Here is a 22,282-nt window from a genome sequence, read left to right on the forward strand (position 1 = left end):
TGCTGTGTATAGAGCTGGTACACTGCAGTCTGCTGCGTAAAGTGGTGTCAGTGGTCTCCCTGGTGCTGATGCTGTGGATGATGGAAGTACCTGGCGGCGACAATGTCTGCGTTGGTGTGGTCTCCTCTGAAGGTGGGCAGCCCCCGGAGCCCGGCCCTGGCCAGCAGGAAGAGACCCGGGAAGAAGACGCCGCCAGCGGCCAGCACCAGGACCATTGCTGCACCAGGAGGAGGGGGAGGGGGGCACACAACACCGGGCACACAAACAATGGGGGCACAGGAGCACTGCTGTCATACACAAAGAGGGGAGAGTTAGGGAGGGGGGCATGGAGGAGGCGGAGGAGGGGAGACGGTCCTGCTGGTCCGCTGGCTGAGGATAGATAGAGGATGATGTGTGACAGAGGGACAGGGGGACAGGAGGAGGGGAGTCACTGCTGCTGCTGCTGCTGGTCCCCCTGGCTGAGGATGGATAGAGGAGGATGATGTGTGACAGAGGGACAGGAGGAGGAGGGGAGACGGTGCTGCTAGTCCCCTGGCTGAGGATAGATAGAGGAGGATGATGTGTGACACAGGAAGAGGGGGAGGAGGAGGAGGGGAGACAGGCTGAGGATGCCTAGAGGAGGAGAATGCATGACAGAGGAAGGTGATACAATTTATCCCGCAATAATAACTGGTACACCGGTGTACACTGCACTATTATTATACACTGCAGTGTGATCACACATGGAGACTGTGCACTGTTATTATGCACTGCAGTGTGATCGCACAGGGAGACACTGCACTATTATTATACACTGCAGTGTGATCACACAGGGAGACTGTGCACTGTTATTATTATACACTGCAGTGTGATCACACAGGGAGACACTGCACTATTATTATGCACTGCAGTGTGATCACACAGGGAGACACTGCACTATTATTATTATACACTGCAGTGTGATCGCACAGGGAGACACTGCACTATTATTATACACTGCAGTGTGATCACACAGGGAGACACTGCACTATTATTATACACTGCAGTGTGATCACACAGGGAGACTGTGCACTGTTATTATTATACACTGCAGTGTGATCGCACAGGGAGACACTGCACTATTATTATACACTGCAGTGTGATCGCACAGGGAGACACTGCACTATTATTATACACTGCAGTGTGATCACACAGGGAGACTGTGCACTGTTATTATTATACACTGCAGTGTGATCGCACAGGGAGACACTGCACTATTATTATACACTGCAGTGTGATCACACAGGGAGACACTGCACTATTATTATACACTGCAGTGTGATCGCACAGGGAGACACTGCACTAGTATTATTGTACACAGCAGTGTGATCACACAGGGAGACACTGCACTATTATTATTATACACAGCAGTGTGATCGCACAGGGAGACACTGCACTATTATTATACACTGCAGTGTGATTGCACAGGGAGACACTGCACTGTTATTATATACTGCAGAGTGATCCCACAGGAATACACTGCACTGTTATTATACACTGCAGTGTGATCGCACAGGGAGACAGTGCACTATTCTTATACACTGCAGTGTGATCGCACAGGGAGACTGTGCACTATTATTATACACTGCAGTGTGATCACACAGGGATATACTGCACTATTATTATTATACACAGCAGTGTGATCACACAGGGAGACTGTGCACTGTTATTATTACACACAGCAGTGTGATCGCACAGGGAGACACTGCACTATTATTATACACTGCAGTGTGATCGCACAGGGAGAGAGTGCACTGTTATTATACACAGCAGTGTGATCACACGGAGACACAGCACTGTTATTACACACAGCAGTGTGATTGCACAGGGAGACAGTGCACTATTATTATACACTGCAGTGTGATCGCACAGGGAGACAGTGTACTATTATTATACACTGCAGTGTGATCACACAGGGAGACAGTGCACTATTATTATACATTGCAGTGTGATTGCACAGGGAGACAGTGCACTATTATTATACACAGCAGTGTGATCACACAGGGAGACACAGCACTGTTATTACTCACAGCAGTGTGATCACACAGGGAGACAGTGCACTATTATTATACATTGCAGTGTGATTGCACAGGAAGACAGTGCACTATTATTATACACTGCAGTGTGATCGCACAGGGAGACTGTGCACTATTATTATACACTGCAGTGTGATCACACAGGGAGATGGTGCACTGTTATTATTATACACAACAGTGTGATCACACAGGGAGACAGTGCACTGTTATTATGCACTGCAGTGTGATCACACAGGGAGACTGTGCACTATTATTATTATACACAACAGTGTGATCACACAGGGAGACAGTGCACTGTTATTATGCACTGCAGTGTGATCGCACAGGGAGACACTGCACTATTATTATACACTGCAGTGTGATCACACAGGGAGACAGTGCACTGTTATTATTATACACTGCAGCAGTGTTCTCCCCAGGCTCTTTTAGCCGGGTGCTCCACCCGGCTAGATTTTGTGACCACCCGGCTGTCATCGGCTCACCTCTTCAGCTCCTCCTATGCTGTAAGCACAGTTGCCCTGCATTTTCAACTTGCTCCACCCGGCTACTATTTCATGCCACCCGGCTGGAAAAAAATTCTGGGGAGAACACTGCTGCAGTGTGATCACACAGGGAGACACAGCACTATTATTTTACATTGCAGTGTGATCGCACAGGGAGACACTGCACTATTATTATACACTGCAGTGTGATCACACAGGGAGACACAGCACTATTATTATACACTGCAGTGTGATCACACAGGGAGACACTGCACTATTATTATACACTGCAGTGTGATTGCACAGGGAGACACAGCACTATTATTATACACTGCGGTGTGATCACACAGGGAGACACTGCACTATTATTATACACTGCAGTGTGATCACACAGGGAGACACTGCACTGTTATTATACACTGCAGTGTGATTGCACAGGGAGACACAGCACTATTATTATACACTGCGGTGTGATCACACAGGGAGACACTGCACTATTATTATACACTGCAGTGTGATCACACAGGGAGACAGTGCACTATTATTATACACTGCAGTGTGATTGCACAGGGAGACACAGCACTATTATTATACACTGCGGTGTGATCACACAGGGAGACACTGCACTATTATTATACACTGCAGTGTGATCACACAGGGAGACAGTGCACTATTATTATACACTGCAGTGTGATCGCACAGGGAGACTGTGCACTATTATTATACACTGCAGTGTGATCGCGCAGGGAGACACTGCACTATTATTATACACTGCAGTGTGATCACACAGGGAGACACTGCACTATTATTATACACTGCAGTGTGATCACACAGATAGGGCTGGTGCACACCAAAACCCGCTAGCAGATCCGCAAAATGCTAGCAGATTTTTAAACGCTTTTTTTTATTTTTCTATGGCGTTTTGCTAGCGTTTTGCGGATTGCTGCTGCGGTTTTCAGTATAGTAGATTTCATATATTGTTACAGTAAAGCTGTTACTGAACAGCTTCTGTAACAAAAACGCCTGCAAAACCGCTCTGAAGTGCCGTTTTTCAGAGCGGTTTGCGTTTTTCCTATACTTAACATTGAGGCAGAAACGCACCCGCAATCCAAAAAATGCCTCACCCAGGCATTTTTCGTTTCTGCAAAACGCCCCCCGCTCTGGTGTGCACCACCCCATTGAGATACATTGACCAAGCAGATCCGCAGCCGCAAGCGGATCTGAAAACGCCCAAAAAGCCGCTCGGTGTGCACCAGCCCGGAGACTGTGCACTATTATTATACACTGCAGTGTGATCACAGAGGGAGACAGTGCACTATTATTATACACTGCAGTGTGATCACACAGGGAGACTGTGCACTATTATTATACACTGCAGTGTGATCGCACAGGGATATACTGCACTATTATTATACACTGCAGTGTGATCACACAGGGATATACTGCACTATTATTATACACTGCAGTGTGATCACAGAGGGAGACAGTGCACTATTATTATACACTGCAGTGTGATCACACAGGGAGACTGTGCACTATTATTATACACTGCAGTGTGATCGCACAGGGATATACTGCACTATTATTATACACTGCAGTGTGATCACACAGGGAGATAGTGCACTATTATTATACACTGCAGTGTGATCACACAGGGAGATAGTGCACTATTATTATACACTGCAGTGTGATCACACAGGGAGATAGTGCACTATTATTATACACCTCAGTGTGATCGCGCAGGGAGACACTGCACTATTATTATACATTGCAGTGTGATCGCGCAGGGAGACACTGCACTATTAATATACACTGCAGTGTGATCGCACAGGGAGACACTGCACTATTATTATACACTGCAGTGTGATCGCACAGGGAGACACTGCACTATTATTATACACTGCAGTGTGATCGCACAGGGAGACACTGCACTATTATTATACACTGCAGTGTGATCACACAGGGAGACAGTGTACTATTATTATACACTGCAGTGTGATCGCGCAGGGAGACACTGCACTATTATTATACATTGCAGTGTGATCGCGCAGGGAGACACTGCACTATTAATATACACTGCAGTGTGATCGCACAGGGAGACACTGCACTATTATTATACACTGCAGTGTGATCGCACAGGGAGACACTGCACTATTATTATACACTGCAGTGTGATCACACAGGGAGACAGTGTACTATTATTATACACTGCAGTGTGATCGCGCAGGGAGACACTGCACTATTATTATACATTGCAGTGTGATCGCGCAGGGAGACACTGCACTATTATTTTACATTGCAGTGTGATCGCACAGGGAGACACTGCACTATTAATATACACTGCAGTGTGATCGCACAGGGAGACACTGCACTATTATTATACACTGCAGTGTGATCGCGCAGGGAGACACTGCACTATTAATATACACTGCAGTGTGATCGCACAGGGAGACACTGCACTATTATTATACACTGCAGTGTGATCGCACAGGGAGACACTGCACTATTATTATACACTGCAGTGTGATCGCACAGGGAGACAGTGTACTATTATTATACACTGCAGTGTGATCACACAGGGATATACTGCACTATTATTATACACTGCAGTGTGATCACACAGGGATATACTGCACTATTATTATACACAGCAGTGTGATCACACAGGGAGACACTGCACTATTATTATACACTGCAGTGTGATCACACAGGGAGTCAGTGCACTGTTATTATACACTGCAGTGTGATCGCACAGGGAGACTGTGCACTATTATTATACACTGCAGTGTGATCACACAGGGAGACAGTGCACTATTATTATACACTGCAGTGTGATCACACTGAGAGACATAGCACTGTTGTTATTATTATACACTGCAGTGTGATCACACAGGGAGACACTGCACTGTTATTATACATTGCAGTGTGATCGCACAGGGAGACACTGCACTATTATTATACACTGCAGTGTGATCACACAGGGAGACACTGCACTATTATTATACACTGCAGTGTGATCACACAGGGAGACAGTGCACTATTATTATACACTGCAGTGTGATCACACAGGGAGACACAGCACTGTTATTACTCACAGCAGTGTGATCACACAGGGAGACAGTGCACTATTATTATACACTGCAGTGTGATCACAGGGAGACACTGCACTATTATTATACACTGCAGTGTGATCACACAGGGAGACACTGCACTATTATTATACACTGCAGTGTGATCACACAGGGAGACACAGCACTATTATTATACACTGCAGTGTGATCGCACAGGGAGACACTGCACTATTATTATACACTGCAGTGTGATCGCACAGGGAGACACTGCACTATTATTATACACTGCAGTGTGATCACACAGGGAGACACTGCATTGTTATTATACACTGCAGTGTGATCACACAGGGAGACACTGCACTGTTATTATACACTGCAGTGTGATCACACAGGGAGACACAGCACTATTATCATACACTGCAGTGTGATCGCACAGGGAGACTGTGCACTGTTATTATTATACACTGCAGTGTGATCACACAGGGAGACACTGCACTGTTATTATTACACACAGCAGTGTGATCACACATACAGACACTGCACTATAAATATACACTGCAGTGTGATCGCACAGGGAGACACTGCACTATTATTATACACTGCAGTGTGATCGCACAGGGAGACACTGCACTATTATTATACACTGCAGTGTGATCACACAGGGAGACACAGCACTATTATACACTGCAGTGTGATCGCACAGGGAGACACTGCACTATTATTATACACAGCAGTGTGATCACAGAGGGAGACACCGCACTATCTGGATTACACACTGAGCTGCTGATATTATTATTATTATTATTATTATTATTATTATAATACTGGGATAAACTGTATTATTATTTTTATTATTAGAGATAAGCATCTGATTTCTGTTGAATTCTGATTTGAAAGTTTCCGATCAAATAGTCTTTCTGCAGCAGAAATCGGTATGAGGAAATCAGAAATGTTAGGCCAATCACAAGATTTGGAAGTATTGGACCAATGAGATAATCAGTATTGTGCCCAGAAAATAGGAATAGCTCAGAAATTTTAGGCCAATCAGTAGACTCGGAAGTATTAGGCCAAGCAAGGAATGCGGAAGTTTACCGCGGTTGCCCATCGTAAATGCGGATTACGCATAATAGCCTACTACCGCAAAAATAGCAGATTCTGCAAATTTACTTTTTTTTTTTTTACAATCACCGTAAGTAACTTTATTTGCAAAAAAAAAAAAAAAAAACCTTCTGCAGAAATTGGAAATTTCGATTTCCGCGGAAAGACGCTTATCGGAATGCGGAATTCCATCGGAATCGGATATTGGCATTACTGACCATCCCTAATTGTTATTATAACAGTGGGATACAGAACTAAATAATCAGATGTACAGTGAACAGTGCAGGTCTAGGCAGAGACAGAGAAGGAAGCTGAGGGTAATGGAACTGACAGTAAAATGATCTGAGCTCCATTTGTTACAATGCGGACCTAAACTCAAGACTTCCTCTCTGCTCTACAAGATACGCAACAGCATAATAAACTTTAAAGAAAAACATTTCTATGTTACAGATCACACAAATCCTACAATAAGTCTGCAGTGTGTCTACTTCCTGCTGTCATGGAAGCAGACATAGGGTTAACATCCTGTGTTTACAAAGTAGCTGCTCTGCAGTGGCAGCCAGCTGACACAACTGAGCAATGAAATTACACTTGTGATTAGTCACAGATGAGGGGAAATTACAGTAGACAGGCTAAACTCTCTAAATCCATACAGGGTGCATTTCTCTCTGTTTACCTTCTGTCCTGTGCAAGAGTTTAGGTCCGCTCTAAAGGACTTTTGAAGATCAAAGGGGAGGGACTTTCTCCGGACACTTGGCTATTTTCTCTTGACAATGTAAAGCTACGTACCCAATAAAAGGTAGATTGTGTGAATCACCCGATGAAACAATCGTTCCATGATCATTTACGATATCTTGGCAATGAGATGTGAACGACATGATGTGTTGAGGGGGGGATACAATATACGATCTGATGCAGAATGTGTGATGAGTGCTGTAGACATTCGAGAACAATTGTTTAATAATCGTTCATAGTTCTGTACACACTGCTGACTATAATTGATTAACTGTCGATGTGATCTTTCATGACCGAAGTTCATAACTCACAAGAATCATCATAGATTGTTTGTCTATTTATTTATTCGATTTATAAAGCGCCAACATATTACGCAGTGTTGGACATTAGTTAAAGGGAACATCCAAGCTGAAAAACAAAACAAAATCCACTTTCCTGGGGCTTCCTCCAGCCCCTGGCTGCCGTCCTGTGCCCTCGCCGCAGCTCAAGTGGCTCCCGGTGTCCCGCGCTGCAGAAGCCGACCTGGTTGGTCGGCTTCCTGTGCGCTCCACAGCGTGGGTCAGTACAGACCTAATGATTTCAGCTGGACCGTGTGACCCGCGCCGTGGAGCGCACAGGAAAGCAACCTGGCGAGGTCAGCTTCTGCAGCGAAGGACACCGGGGGCCACTTGAGCTGCGGCGCGGGCACAGGACGGCAGCCAGGGGCAGGAGGAAGCCCCAGGTAAGTGGATTTTGTTTTGTTTTTTTCAGCTTGGACCTTCCCTGTAAGGCTACAGACAATATTTAGCAGTGACATACAGCAATATGACGATACACAGGAATACATGCAAACCAGATCACGCAGCACAGTATGAGTACAAGGTAATGCTTAGTCAGTCACTGAATGGAGCATGGAGATTAGGCAAGTTAGGTTCACTCAGATCCATAAGATAGGTGTACGGTAATGGAGGTGCATGAACAGGTAGGACACAAAAGGAGGAGGACCCTGCCCAAAGGCTTACAATCTAGAGGGAGAGGTAGAGACACGAAAGGTAGGGGACCAGAGTTCAGCTGTGGGTTTAGAGAGATTGTGAGGGGTGGTAGGCCAGAGTGAAAAGGTGAGTTTTGAGGGCCTTCTTGAAGATGTTGAAGGAGGATGAAACCCTAATGGGGGGAGGTAGGGAGTTCCATAGTGTTGGAGCAGCTCTTGAGATGTCCTGGAGGTGTGCATGGGATTGGGTGATGCGGGGGGGGCAGTCAGGCGAAGTTCATTGGAAGAGCGGAGTGTGTACCTCTGAGTAAGATCGGAAATGTAGGTTGGACAGGTTTTGTGGACAGATTTGTAGGTCAGACACAATATCTTGAATCTGATTCTGGACTGGATAGGAAGCCAGTGGAGGGATTCAAGGAGGGGATCCGCTGTGGTGGAGCGATGGGAGCAGTGGATAATTCTGGCTGCCGCATTCAGGATGGACTGCAGTGGGGCTGTTCGGGTCATAGGGAGACCAGACAGCAGGGCATTGCAGTAGTCAAGGCAGGAAATTATGAGGGCATGGATGAGGAGTTTGGTGGTGGCAGAGGTCAGGAAAGGGCGAATCTTACAGATGTTACGAAGGTGGAAGTTGCAGGACTTTGTGAGGTTTTGGATGAGGGGAGTGAAGGAGAGTGCGGAGTCCAGGGTGACACCCAGACAGCGGGCTTGAGAGGTAGGGCGAATGGTAGTGTGGTTAAAAGTGACCTGCACATCTGGCGAGGGTCAGGGATGGCTGATACCTCAAAGGCATCCAGTGGTTGCCTTTGAGGTAACCCAGCCTTGTGAGTATATCACTATTATTTCTACTATACTCCATTCACCTTGACATACTACACCATATTGGGCTCTCGGCTTTCACTTTTTTGTATCTTCTTAAGCCCCTATGAAGATAAATAAACCAGGATAGAAAGGACCAGTGTGGTTTGAATTATAAAACAACATATTTTTCTTATGAAATCTTTATGGTATGCGTGACTAGGGTCGTGATGGGAGTGTGATCAGGGGTGTGGCAGGGGCGTGGCTTAAGTGTCCCTCTTTCTCATCTCAAAAAGTTGGGAGGTATGGTGAAAGAGAGGCAGTGGCGTAGCAATAGGGGATGCAGAGGTAGCGACCGCATCGGGGCCCTTGGGCCAAAGGGGCCCTGAAGGGTCCATTCTCTATCACAGTATTAGCTCTCTATCGGTCGTGTGCTTGTAATAATCACTTCTATAGATACTTTGAATAGTAGTAATCCTTAACACATTGTTCCCCATCCCCTTCTTGCACCTCTGACACTGTGGTTGTCCTTGGCAGGTTTTGGTGCGACGTATCAATTGTTATATATAGAGTGCTTGGGGGGGCCCATGTAAAACTTGCACCAGGGCCCATAGCTCTTTAGCTACGCCACTGAAGAGAGGGAATACTGTCTGGGCTTCCCTCCCTATCTACTGGCACAGTTACCTTCAGCCTTTTCCCCTCCCCACAGCCCTTCTCTTCTCCCCACACTCACTTTCTTCCCTTCCATTCTTCCTGCAAAAACTTCCTGCACCAGCTGCTCAGTGCTCACCTCCATGCAGCCTCTGTGGCTGGTAATAGACCAGAGCGTCCCAGTCATCCTCACTGCTGCCACCCAGTGTCCGCACAGACAGAAAGCATACTGCAATACAAATTACAGACACCAGGTGGCAGCTCGCAGCAGTAACAATGGCTGCCAACCAGTCTGCTTTCCTAGAATCCTTCTGAGTTCAGTGACTCACTATCTACTCACAGCTTCTGTGCACTGTGAGTGTGTGTGAAGTCAGATGAGCACAGCCCAGCACAGCGCATCCTGCAGCCCGGCAGTGGGCCGCGGACCAGGGGTTGGAGCCCTGGTATAGGGGAGGGAGGGGGGGCCATTAGACAGCAGGGAACTATATAATGGAGGCAGGAAGTCCCTAGACACCAGGGAGCTGTACAGGGGAGAGAGGTAGCCACGAGACACCAAGTCTGGCCCGCGATTTGGTCCCAGTTTTAATTTCGGCCAACTGTGTATTTGAGTTTAACATCCCTTCCCTAAAGGCTAACTTATGGCGCCCATACACGATACAATAAAAACGTTCGATTTTCCCGTTTATTCGATCTAAATGATCAAATCGAATGAAAGCTGAAAATGTTTTTTTTGCAATCAAGAAATTTGAACGATTATCCCTTTTTTTCGAGAATAATCTGATCGCACATGCTGGAAAAATCTTTATATTCGATCTAATGGAATAATCAAACTAAATTATCTAATAAAAAAAAATGAAAAAATGTACCATGATATAATTGCACCTTTAAAGTGGAACTGAAGATTAGTAAAAAAACAAACAGTTTTACTTACCTGGGGATTCCCCAAGTCCCCTGTAGCCATCCTGTCCCGTTTGTCCTCCGTTCTCCCGCCGCGGTTCAGTTTTGTTACCGCCAACTTGTATGTTGACGGCAACTGCAGTGGCGTAGTAGCTAAGGAGCTATGAGCCCCAGTGCGAGTTTTACATTGGGCTCCCCATGCACTCTATACATAGCAATTGATACGGTGCACCAAAACCTGCCAAGCAGGGGGGTAACAATAGACCCTGCAAGGGATTCAGCTGCAGGGTAGCCCAGAAGCCACAGGAGGCCCCGTCCTGAGAAACTGACAACTAAGGCAAGGAGAGAAAAAACTTTCTGCTCTCTGCACAATTGTTCTAATGACTGCATCTGCTCAGCCACTGATAAGGAATCATACAAAGTTTTGCAGACAAAGAATTTTAGACAGTCCCTATTCAGTAGGGGCCACATCCAAAGTTTTGCCAGTGATTTTAAGCCCAGTGATTTCTAGTTATGTCCCTGCTTCCAAGGACAAGCACAGTGTCAGAGATGCAAGAAGGGGATGGGGAGCCGCTTGTTAATGATAATTACTATTCAAAGCATCTATAGAAGTGATTATTACCAGTATCGGATTAACAAAGAGCTAATACTGCGGTAGAGAGAGGGCCCTACATGGCCCCTCTGGCCCAAGGGCTCCGATGCGGCTTTCACCTCTGCAACCTCTATTGCTACACCACTGGGCAACTGCGTCTGCGCAGCCCTGGCAACGTGTATTATTCTTCGCGTTTCTGCAGGACTGTAACGCGAATGATATGTGTGACCAGGGCTGCGTCAACTTACAAGTCGGCGGTAACGGAACTGCACCGCGTTGGGAGAAAGTAGGATCATAGAGGACTGGCACGGGACAGGACGGCTGCAGGGGGCTTAGGGGAGCCCCAGGTAAGTGAATTAATTGTGCTAATGCCAAAATCTGTTAAGGAACCCTTGAACTGCTATCCATACTACGCAATCTCCCTGCTGGAGGTATAAAGATCCAAGCGTACTTCCTAAAATATTACACAAGTTGCACCACTCCCCAGTATATATCCCCAGTCATTACAGAAGGTTAATGATTGGCATGTACACACGCACCATTAGTGTCATTTGTTAAGATTTGTCTAATTTCTGCAGATGGCACCGCAGGGAATGAACACTGTCATCGATGGTGCTACACTGGGGCATGCTGGGGCATTGTCATTCCCCCCCCCCCTCCCCGGAATCAATGTGCCCCCCTAGGGTCTGTGAAAAACTCCCCATGTCAGCCTGAGTCTATGTAGGCGTTAAGTAATGCAAGGGTCTTATCCATTTGTCATAAATACCTCACAATCCTTGCAAGATCCCTTGTAATTAATGTATCTGGTGCAAAGTGTTTCTGTCCTGAACACTTTGCAGTCTGCTCCACAGATTGCGGAGGCTTGCGCTTTGGAAGCCTCAGTTTCACAACCTAAAGCGATCTTGGATTCGCAGATTTTGCGTTCTGTCTCCTTGGATTCGACATTGTTAGCCGAGTCTAGGGGTGAGACAGTGCTTTGGTTTTGCGACTCTGATATTGAGGAAAGTAATGACTTTCCACCCTGTACTCTGGATGAGTCAATATTACCTTGCAATGAACCTCCTGCAGGGAGCCCAGAGGCTCCTCTAGGTATTGCAGCTCATTGCATCAGTTGTTCTGCCATTTCAGAATTGCAGTCTGGTTTGACTGCTATGAAGGATTCTGCCTGCAGTGAGACTAGACTCAGGGAGTCAGTGTTGGTTTCACTGGATATTCCTATGCATCTTATTCTGGAAGATGAAATTCAGTCCCAGTGTATGGTAAAACCATCCCTGCGACATCTGCCCTGTCCGCAGAAGGTATTTGATGTGCGGCCCTGTAACATGGATAGTTCAGAATCTTTGTCAGAAAACTTAGGAAATGATGTTCCTGAAGTTTTGTTCGATGTTCTGAAGGTTTCTGAGTCCCTCCCAAAGGGTGCAGAACTTTTAGGAGGGACCACCTGCCCCGCAGGGCTGTTTGAGGTTTTGTCTACTTCAGTAGGCATTGCTGCTATACTGACTACCTGTGTAGCTCTTGTGGAGCTCCAGTCATGTGTAGTCCATGATGAGTTCTGGATACAATTACAGTCATAGAGACTTCTAAGTCTGAGTCCAAGTCTGCTTTTGAAAGACCAGTGCTTGTGACCACTACTCGTGATGATTTTTTGCCCGGTCCTGGTTTTGGCTTTGTCGTGATGAACTCTGAGGTTGTCAGTTCCTCGACGTGTCCTGAATTTTCTCTTGTGCTAGTGTACCCCGATGTGCTCTGTGACCCAGAAAGCCCAAGTGTGTCTCGGTTGCCAGCATACTCAGATGCTTCCTCGGTGGAGACATGTTCTGATATTGCCTGCCTTCCTGCATGCCCAGAAGTGGTCCCTGAAAGCCCTGATCTTGATGGTTGTCCTGGTAATCCTGAATCCGGAAATTGTCATAGGTTCCATAGGGGTTCTTAGTAGTTCTCCATGTGAGCCTGGTGAGCATTCTGGCCTCTTGGGATCTCTGCGGAGCTTCAAAGTGTTCTGGGAGATTCTGGGAGAAATTTTTCTTGGTACCCTGGATGGGATCAACAGTGGCTTCTCTGTTGAAAGGGACACTTCAAATGGCTATTGTGGCAGATTTGGTATTTTTTGACGGTCCCTGGAAGGTGGTGGGTATTTCTTGGAGGGTATCGATGGGTTCTTCTCTGGCATTCACAGTTCTGATGGGTGTTACGCTGAGACTTGTAGTACTGATGGGCATGTTTCGGTGGTTTCTGCTTCCGACGAGGTCGGTTTAGGGAAGATTGACTCTGGAATTGAGCCTTGTCTGGCAGTCCCGACCTTCATGAGTGTTCAGTCAGATTTTTTTGGAAACGTCAGTTTTGAAAGACGTTTGGAAGCCGTCCCTAGGGGGGGGGGGGGGGGTACTGTAATGATCAGCTGTTTGACCATTTTGTAAATCTGAGTGCGGCAGGTCCCTGGAAAAGAGACCTGTCTCCACTCTGCAAGCTGCAGAGTTGCTGTTCTGGGGAGGAATTTCCATCCACTTGTCATGCAAATTGCTTAGCTGCTTCCTCTGATGGCTTGCAGTATAAAAACCAATTTTCCCAGAATTCCTTGCTGGTCATGATGGTTTGTTCCTGCTGACTTACCTGGAGTCTCAGCCTTTGCTAATCGTTTGTTAAGATTATCTTAGAGTAATTCCTTGGGAGTGCACTAGGCATTCCTTCTAGCGTAGTCAGGTTGTATTATCTGTTTGCCTTCTACTGTCTATCTGTTGCGTTTGTCTTGTCGCCAGCGGCGGTCGACAGGAAATCGTTCTGTCTGTTGGGATCGCATTCGCCCTAGTGGTAGTGGCGGTGGTTCCTTCTGTATTTTGCCTTAGGGGAGCTAACCAGAGCAGCGGTTGCTACTGGTAGCCCCATCTGTCTGTCTGTCTGGATCGCATTCGCCCTAGCGGTAGTGGCGGTGGTTCCTTCTGTACTCTGTCTGGGAGTGTAGGCCAGAGCTGCGGTTGCTGCTGGCTACTCCTTCTCTCTGTCTTGTCTGGTACGAACGCTTGCTGTGGGCTCGGTGAGGTAACCGTTTAGCAAGTGTTCGCGTTCTCTATTTTCGTGTTTGTGTTACATTGGTTAGTTAGGGTGGCACGCTTATCACTGGGCGCCTAACGCGCGGTGAGCGTGTCTTTAATGCGTTTGCTGTTGCGAATGAGTGCGGAGTTCGCGTTTAGCTAGCGTTTGTTATTTTCTTTGACGTTCTGATCACTGTTATTTGCTATGTCTTTCTTGCTACACTTGTGCTCTGTCTGATTCGGTCTTGTGTCACTATTGGCAATCACCACTCTTGCGATTGCGTTCCCATTTCGTTTCCGCTGTTGTGTGTTCACCGTCGCTGAGTGGCGACTAGATTGGTGGACACACATACATTGGCAATCGCCACTATTGCGATTGCATTCCCACTTCGTTTCCGCTGTTGTGTGTTCACCGTCGCTGGGTGGCGACTAGATTGGTTGACACACATACATTCTGTTTCTGTGCTCTCTCTCTCTCTCTTTAAGGGCTATCTTGCCCTGCATTGCTTCGACTCGTGCAATTCCCATCTGGCATCTGTGGCAGGGCAGAGGCTGTGTTCCTCTGCACTCCACAGCTCCATCTGCCAGTAGGAATTTCCCTCTACAGGTGCATAGCACCATAGCTGGGTTCTGTTAAATTACACGCTTGTGTAGGATTTCCGCAGTGTCAGCTCACATCTTGTGCGCTGACCAGGGAAATAATTCCGCAATCGTTACAGCCACCCTGCAGTGTGTCTCTTACAATCAGCAGTGTTTGTTCAGCCAATTAGAAGTGTTTTAGCTTCTGTTTACTTTTCAGGAGAGCTAAAGCTGCATTCCACTGCAAGGCGATGCCCTCATTTTCATATATAAAACACTGCTTTATTTACCCTTGCAATGAAAAAAAAAATAACAACACAGTCCAGTTCTTACTAGGATTGGTTCTATATGTACCCATGTTTATCTTGTCATGTCAAACATCACTTCAGGTACACATTAAAGAATTAATTTATCTCTTTAGAAGATCTATATGCAAATTTCGCAAAATGTTGGGTAAGTGGGCTGGAAGATAAGTCATCCTACATACAACGTTGTATCCTCAACAACCAACTCAGATAGCCCCGAATTATAACATTGTATTGGCAATTTCATATAGGTTAAAACAGGACTGCTCCCCTCCCCCAAAAGTACTTACTTTTGGAGCACCGGAATATGTTGCATACTGGCAGAACTATAGCCGGCAATATTAATTGCGCCTATGGTCATTGGGCAGGGACGGATCTAGGGGGGGCAGACGGGTCTCTTGCCCCAGGCGCAGTTTGCTGAATTCTTAAAAAGGTGGCAAAATTTGGATGGGGAATGGCAGTTTAGGTGCCAAAACCTGACCTTTAGGCGCCAAAACTGGATGGGGAATGGCAGTTTAGGCGCCAAAACCTGACCTTGCCCCAGGCGCAACTTGGTCTAGAACCGTCCCTGTCATTGGGGTGCTTAGATTCAACAGGACTCGGCAAGCGGCGGCTCTACGGCTATGGTAGGTGTTCAGTGGTACTTGTAGGAACCAAGAGCACCTAAACAAGAAGTAGAGAGAGAGACAAGGAGCCCAATGGTGCTGTATTGCTTGGCATAGAGCAGGGGTGTCAAACTCAAGTACAAAAGTGGGCCGAAATTGAACACTAGGTCCTACCTCAGTATATTCTGGCCACCTTCTTCACTTATAAAGTTCCTTGGTATCTAATGGTTCCCATCCAACCACTATACAGTTCTGGGGTCTCGTGGTGCTCCTTTCTCCTCTATAGAGTTCCCTGATGTCTAGTGGTCCTCCCTTCCCTATACAGTTCCCTGGTGTCTAGTGACCCCCACCCTCTCATATACAGTTTTGTAGTGTTTAGAGATTTTCCTCTACCTTCCCCAAATGGCTTTCCTGATGTTCTAGGGCTTCACTTCCAATATAGCTTCCCTGGTGGTCTAGAGTGGGCCAAACATAATGCAAAGTGAGGAAACCACTTGGGGGCCAAATTAAATGGCTCTGAGGGACTCATTTGGCCCACGGGCCAGAGTTTGACAGAGGTATGATTATATACTCACAAGGGTGGTTCCTGCAACCACCGTATACTGTAAGCCTGCGGGGAATTCGCCATCCCCGCTTGGTGCTCCAGGTCCTGCCTGATACTGGACAATCACTCTCCTGTAGTTCAATACACTTTCCAGAAAACTATAAAGCTATCACCTCCAAAGGAGGTCTGACTGATAGATGGGTGGGGTGAGGGTGCCCAAAATATATGGGTGTTGTTCAAATTTTACAACATAACATGTAAATGAGAGGTAATCACTTACCTCTCCTGAAGCAGTGGAGTGTTGTACCGTGTTAGCCATGAGTAGGGATGATCAATGAGATTCTAATTTTTCAGAGTTTATGCAAATATACTGTATGTAGTTTGAAAATTGACCAATTGTTTTAAACACAGGTTTACATTGATTGGTCCATTTTGAATCTACATACAGTGGCTTGCAAAAGTATTCGGCCCCCTTGAAGTTTTCCACATTTTTTCACATTACTGCCACAAACATGCATCAATTTTATTGGAATTCCACATGAAAGACCAACACAAAGTGGTGTACATGTGAGAAGTGGAACGAAAATCATACATGACTCCAAACATTTTTTACAAATTAATAACTGCAAAGTGGGGTGTGCATAATTATTCAGCCCCCTTTGGTCTGAGTGCAGACAGTTGCCCATAGAGATTGCCTGATGAGTGCTAATGACTAAATAGAGTGCGCCTGTGTGTAATCTAATGTCAGTACAAATACAGCTGCTCTGTGACGACCTCAGAGGTTGTCTAAGAGACCATTGGGAGCAACAACACCATGAAGTCCAAAGAACACACCAGACAGGTCAGAGATACAGTTATTGAGAAATGTAAAGCAGGCTTAGGCTACAAAAAGATTTCCAAAGCCTTGAACATCCCACAGAGCACTGTTCAAGCGATCATTCAGAAATGGAAGGAGTATGGCACAACTGTACACCTACCAAGACAAGGCCATCCACCTAAACTCACAGGCCGAACAAGGAGAGCGCTGATCAGAAATGCAGTCAAGAGGCCCATGGTGACTCTGGACGAGCTGCAGAGATCTACAGCTCAGGTGGGGGAATCTGTCCATAGGACAACTATTAGTCATGCACTGCACAAAGTTGGCCTTTATGGAAGAGTGGCAAGAGAAAGGCATTGTTAACAGAAAAGCATAAGAAGTCCCGATGGCAGTTTGCCACAAGCCATGTGGGGACACAGCAAACATGTGGAAGAAGGTGCTCTGGTCAGATGAGACCAAAACAGAACTTTTTGGCCAAAATGCAAAACGCTATGTGTGGCGGAAAACTAACACTGCACATCACTCTGAACACACCATCCCCACTGTCAAATATGGTGGTGGCAGTATCATGCTCTGGGGGTGCTTCTCTTCAGCAGGGACAGGGAAGCTGGTCAGAGTTGATGGGAAGATGGATGGAGCCAAATACAGGGCAATTTTGGAAGAAAACCTCTTGGAGACTGCAAAAGACTTGAGACTGGGTTGGAGGTTCACCTTCCAGCAGGACAATGACTCTAAACCTAAAGCCAGGGCAACAATGGAATGGTTTAAAACAAAACATATCCATGTGTTAGAATGGCCCAGTCAAAGTCCAGATCTAAATCCAATTGAGAATATGTGGCAAGATCTGAAAACTGCTGTTCACAAAGGCTGTCCATCTAATCTGACTGAGCTGGAGCTGTTTTGCAAAGAAGAATGGGCAAGGATTTCAGTCTCTAGATGTGCAAAGCTGGTAGAGACATACCCTAAAAGACTGGTAGCTGTAATTGCAGCAAAAGGTGGTTCTACAAAGTATTGACTAAGGGGGCTGAATAATTACGCACACCCCACTTTGCAGTTATTTATTTGTTAAAAATGTTTGGAATGATGTATGATTTTCGATCCACTTCTCACATGTACACCACTTTGTATTGGTCTTTCACGTGGAATTCCAATAAAATTGATTCATGTTTGTGGCAGTTATGTGACAAAATGTGGAAAACTTCAAGGGGGCTGAATACTTTTGCAAGCCACTGTATATTTGCATATAAATTTGCATCAACTCTGAAGTATTTGCATAAAATCGATCATCCCTGGCCATGAGTAAAAGCAAGAAGTTTTGAATCAGGCTGATAACTTACTCCTTTTCTTCTAAGTTAGCCAATAAATGGTATCATCCTGACTCAAAACTTCTTGCTCTCCAGAAGATACAAACACCAGTTCAACTGGAAAAATATTACAAAATTGACAACGCATTTTTCAGGTCATGGCCCGATTCCTCAGGTCAATACATAAAATGTCTTCGCAGCATAAGGAGTAGAGTGTAGGCGCCTCTATACCTACTCCTTATGCTACTAAGGCATTTTTTGTATTGAACTGAGGAAGCGGGCCATGACCCGTGAAACGCATTGTCAATTTTTTTAATAAATATTTTTCCAGCTGAACCAGTGTCTGTATCTTCTGGAGAGGTATGCAATTACCTCTCGTTTATAAGTTATGTTTTAAAGTTTTAACACTCATATACTTTGGGTGCCTCCACCGAACCCTCCTATGGCTACAGCGATTGACAAGCAGCAGTCATGACTATTAGGTATAACGACAGTGAAGTCTTGTTTACATGAGTGAATATTTAGTAATTTTGTTTTAATAAAAGACTATGGACAGCATGTATTGCCCTTCCCTTCTCTGTAATTTCTAAATTCTAGGAAAAATATACTTTGAATAGAAATAGTTAATTTATGCGCTTAATTTATTCTTGTAAAAATGGAAAATAAAATAAAAATGTTGTTTCGGTTAATAAAAAAAAAAAAAAAAAGATCACATTCTGGCATTTAAAAAAACAACAAAAAAACAAGATTTTAGCTGAGGACGCCTCATTTGACACAAAAAGCTGACGACTGGGCGCTCTGCCAGCTAACAAGGTATTAGATGTTATATTTAGATGTACGCTAGAAGTTGAGATTTTAAATAGACCCAAGAGCTGAACTTTGCAAATATCGTTCGCAGCCAAAGCAGCAGCCCCAGCTGTTATCCAGCATTTAAAGTGTTGCTTACTTTCCTTACTTTTTTGTGGTAATATAAAGTAAGTTAAAAACTTCTTGCTGTTTTCTAATGATTAGAAACAAACAAAATACAAGTTGAGGGTTTCTTGGCCTGGTAATCTTATGCATAAAACATAACTTGTAACAGTAACGCCAATAAATAGTCATACAAGTGTACTCGGGCAGTCCAATTTGCTGTACTCTATGAATGTGTCGAGAAAAGAGAAAACGTTGGCACTAAGGGTCTTCTTAACCTCCTTAGTGGTAACCATGAGCTAGACTCAGGGTGGAAAACCGCAGCTCAGAGCGGTAACCATGTGCTACACTCGTGCTAGCCACCAGGATGTCCATGCAGAGCAATGCACACAGCGGGCGGTTTCACTCACCTTCCGGGCAATCCAGACGCTGGCGCCCATTCCTCTTCCTGTTGACGAAGGCTCTGCATCTCCCTAGTGAGATCGCCGACTGTCGTTATGACGACAGCCGGCAATCTCACTAAAGGGTTACAGCGCCACCCGGAGGATGGAGGGAGAACTGCAGCGCTGGAGCCCAGGAAGGTGCGTAAGTGCTGGAGCTGCTCCAGGCTCTCTCGTTGTATGATTTGCTCTTGCTTTTAGGGTCTAAAAGCGCATGAAAAAATTGTACTGATTTTAGACCCTAAAAAGGAATCATACCGCCAGGGAGGTTAAACGATTAGATTCGTTTTATTCTTGCATCTTCCATATAGGCAATATAAAAACTTAGTTTCAGTTTATTATCAGCTTTTGCCTGGTGACATAGTGCTCCATTATGCTGGAAATTACACAGATCATTACCAGTTTGCACCTGGGCAGTTGGTAGAAGTTGCTCTTGGAGGACATTTTATTTATGGCAGTGTTCTGGGCAGAATTGTGAGTGAGCCACATGGATTGTCTCAGGAGGCTTCACTGTGGACATGATACTGGACGTATGGCAGCATTCTCCTTTTCTTCTCAGGAAAATTGGTGGCCCAGATGTCCCAAACAGTTGGAAGGAAGATTCACCAGAGAATATAAATGCACAGTCCTCTGCTGCCCAATCCTGGTACTTCTTGTAGAATTTCAGTCTGCCCTTGATGTTTTTTCTTGGACAGAAAAAGAGGCTCCTTTGCTCTTGACACAAGACCGCGTTGTCCAAAAGTCTTCATCTTATTTGTGTGTGCAGTGTGTGTGCAGATGGCTGCCCTCACGGGATCAGTGAATAATGGCGCACAGCGCCTATGCATAAAAATGGCGCCGCATTAAAAAGATACGCTTATCGCTATTTATCGTTAGTACTGCATGATAATGGCGCACAGGGAAAAAAGAAGAAAACCGGCACACACTAACGCTATTTATCAATAGTGGCACACACTAACGTTATTTATCAATAGCGCCCTACATAAGCCAAACTGCAGACGTTATTTAACTGCAAAACGGGGAATGGATTTAATGTAACACTGTCAAGGTTAGGTTAGGGTTAGGCACCACTGGGGGGGTCTTAAGGTTAGGCACCACCAGGGGGGTCTTAGGGTTAGGCACCACTAGGGGGTCTTAGGGTTAGGCACTACCAGGGGGGTCTTAGGGTTAGGCACCACCGGGGGGGGGGGGGGTCTTAGGGTTAGGCACCAACCAGGGGGGTCTTAGGGCTAGGCACCACCAGGGGGGTCTTAGGGTTAGGCACCACCAGGGGAGTCTTAGGGTTAGGCACCACCAGGGGGGTCTTAGGGTTAGGCACCACCAGGGGGTGGTTAGGGTTAGGCACCACCAGGGGGTGGTTAGGGTTAGGCACCACCAGGGGGTGGTTAGGGTTAGGCACCACCAGGGGGGTTTAGGGGTTAGAGATAGGTACAGAGAGGGTTTTGTGTGTTAACGGTAAATAACAATAAGGCTTTAACGTTAAATAACAATAAGGCTTTAACGTTAAATAACAATAAGGCTTTAACGTTAGCGATTAGCGGCAACACCGTGCGCCATTATTCGCAGGCGCCATTTTCAGATGGATGCGCCCTCACACCCACCTGCTGCCAGGATGGAGAAAACACTTTACTGGTGGCCATTGGCCTCAATTCACTAAGCAGTTTAGACTAGTCTACAGATGGTTTTTAGTCTACTGATGGTTTGGTGTAATGTTTTAGACCAGTTTTTAGACCTGGTCTAACATTCACAAAGGCAAACAAGGAGTAACCACGCTGTAACGATCGGTGTAACACAGAGAGGGTCTGATTACCGGTGATCTGCAGTATCACCAGGAATGCAGAATATACCCGATTATTGATGATCTGCAGTATCACCGATAATCAGATATATATTCTAACCTCTGGACATCTGAGAGATAAGAGTGTTTTGGTGTAACAGTAATACTTTGAGTATTGCACCTTAGGAGAAGGTACAGAAGCAGTAAGGAGTACCGCACAGAAGTATGTTCCTTCCGTATGCCTAGACTCTCCCGGGGGAGGAGCTAGGCTGAGGATAGGAAGGACAGAGTGTGAGTGACACCAGAGAGGGGGTGTCACTTATGCTAGGTACACACCATACAATTTTCTGTTAGATTTTCTCTTAGATTTACCTGCCAGATAGCTTTTTTCCATGTTGTAGGTAAATCTAACAGAAGAATCTAAAAAAAATTGTATGGTGTGTACCTAGCATAACAGATCTGGGAACTGCCTCTAACAGTAAGGCCAGTTCTCGAGGTCGGGCAAGCCAGGTCAACACACAGACAGATAAGGTACCAATACAGGAGACAGAAACGTAATCCAATAGACAGGCAGAGTTTGGCAACGGGGTATCAGAATAGCGAGGTACAGAGTCAGGAGGCAAAT

At 45.8% G+C, this 22,282-nt stretch overlaps 2 protein-coding genes across 2 annotated transcripts in view; one reads left to right on the plus strand and one right to left on the minus strand.

Annotated features, from left to right (window-relative positions):
* Window positions 1-529, minus strand: part of TLCD3B (TLC domain containing 3B) — a 63,942-nt gene extending 63,413 nt beyond the window's left edge. Inside the window, exon 1 of the mRNA XM_068246554.1 lies at window positions 91-529. Coding sequence (XP_068102655.1) covers window positions 91-215 — 125 coding nt within the window. The 5' untranslated portion in view covers window positions 216-529. The remainder of the gene's footprint in view (window positions 1-90) is intronic.
* The window catches only part of ALDOA (aldolase, fructose-bisphosphate A), a 445,177-nt gene that overhangs the window by 305,903 nt on the left and 116,992 nt on the right, over window positions 1-22,282 (plus strand). The window lies entirely within an intron of this gene.

The sequence above is a fragment of the Hyperolius riggenbachi genome, chromosome 7 (assembly GCF_040937935.1).
Source record: "Hyperolius riggenbachi isolate aHypRig1 chromosome 7, aHypRig1.pri, whole genome shotgun sequence".
NCBI classification, from domain to species: domain Eukaryota; kingdom Metazoa; phylum Chordata; class Amphibia; order Anura; family Hyperoliidae; genus Hyperolius; species Hyperolius riggenbachi.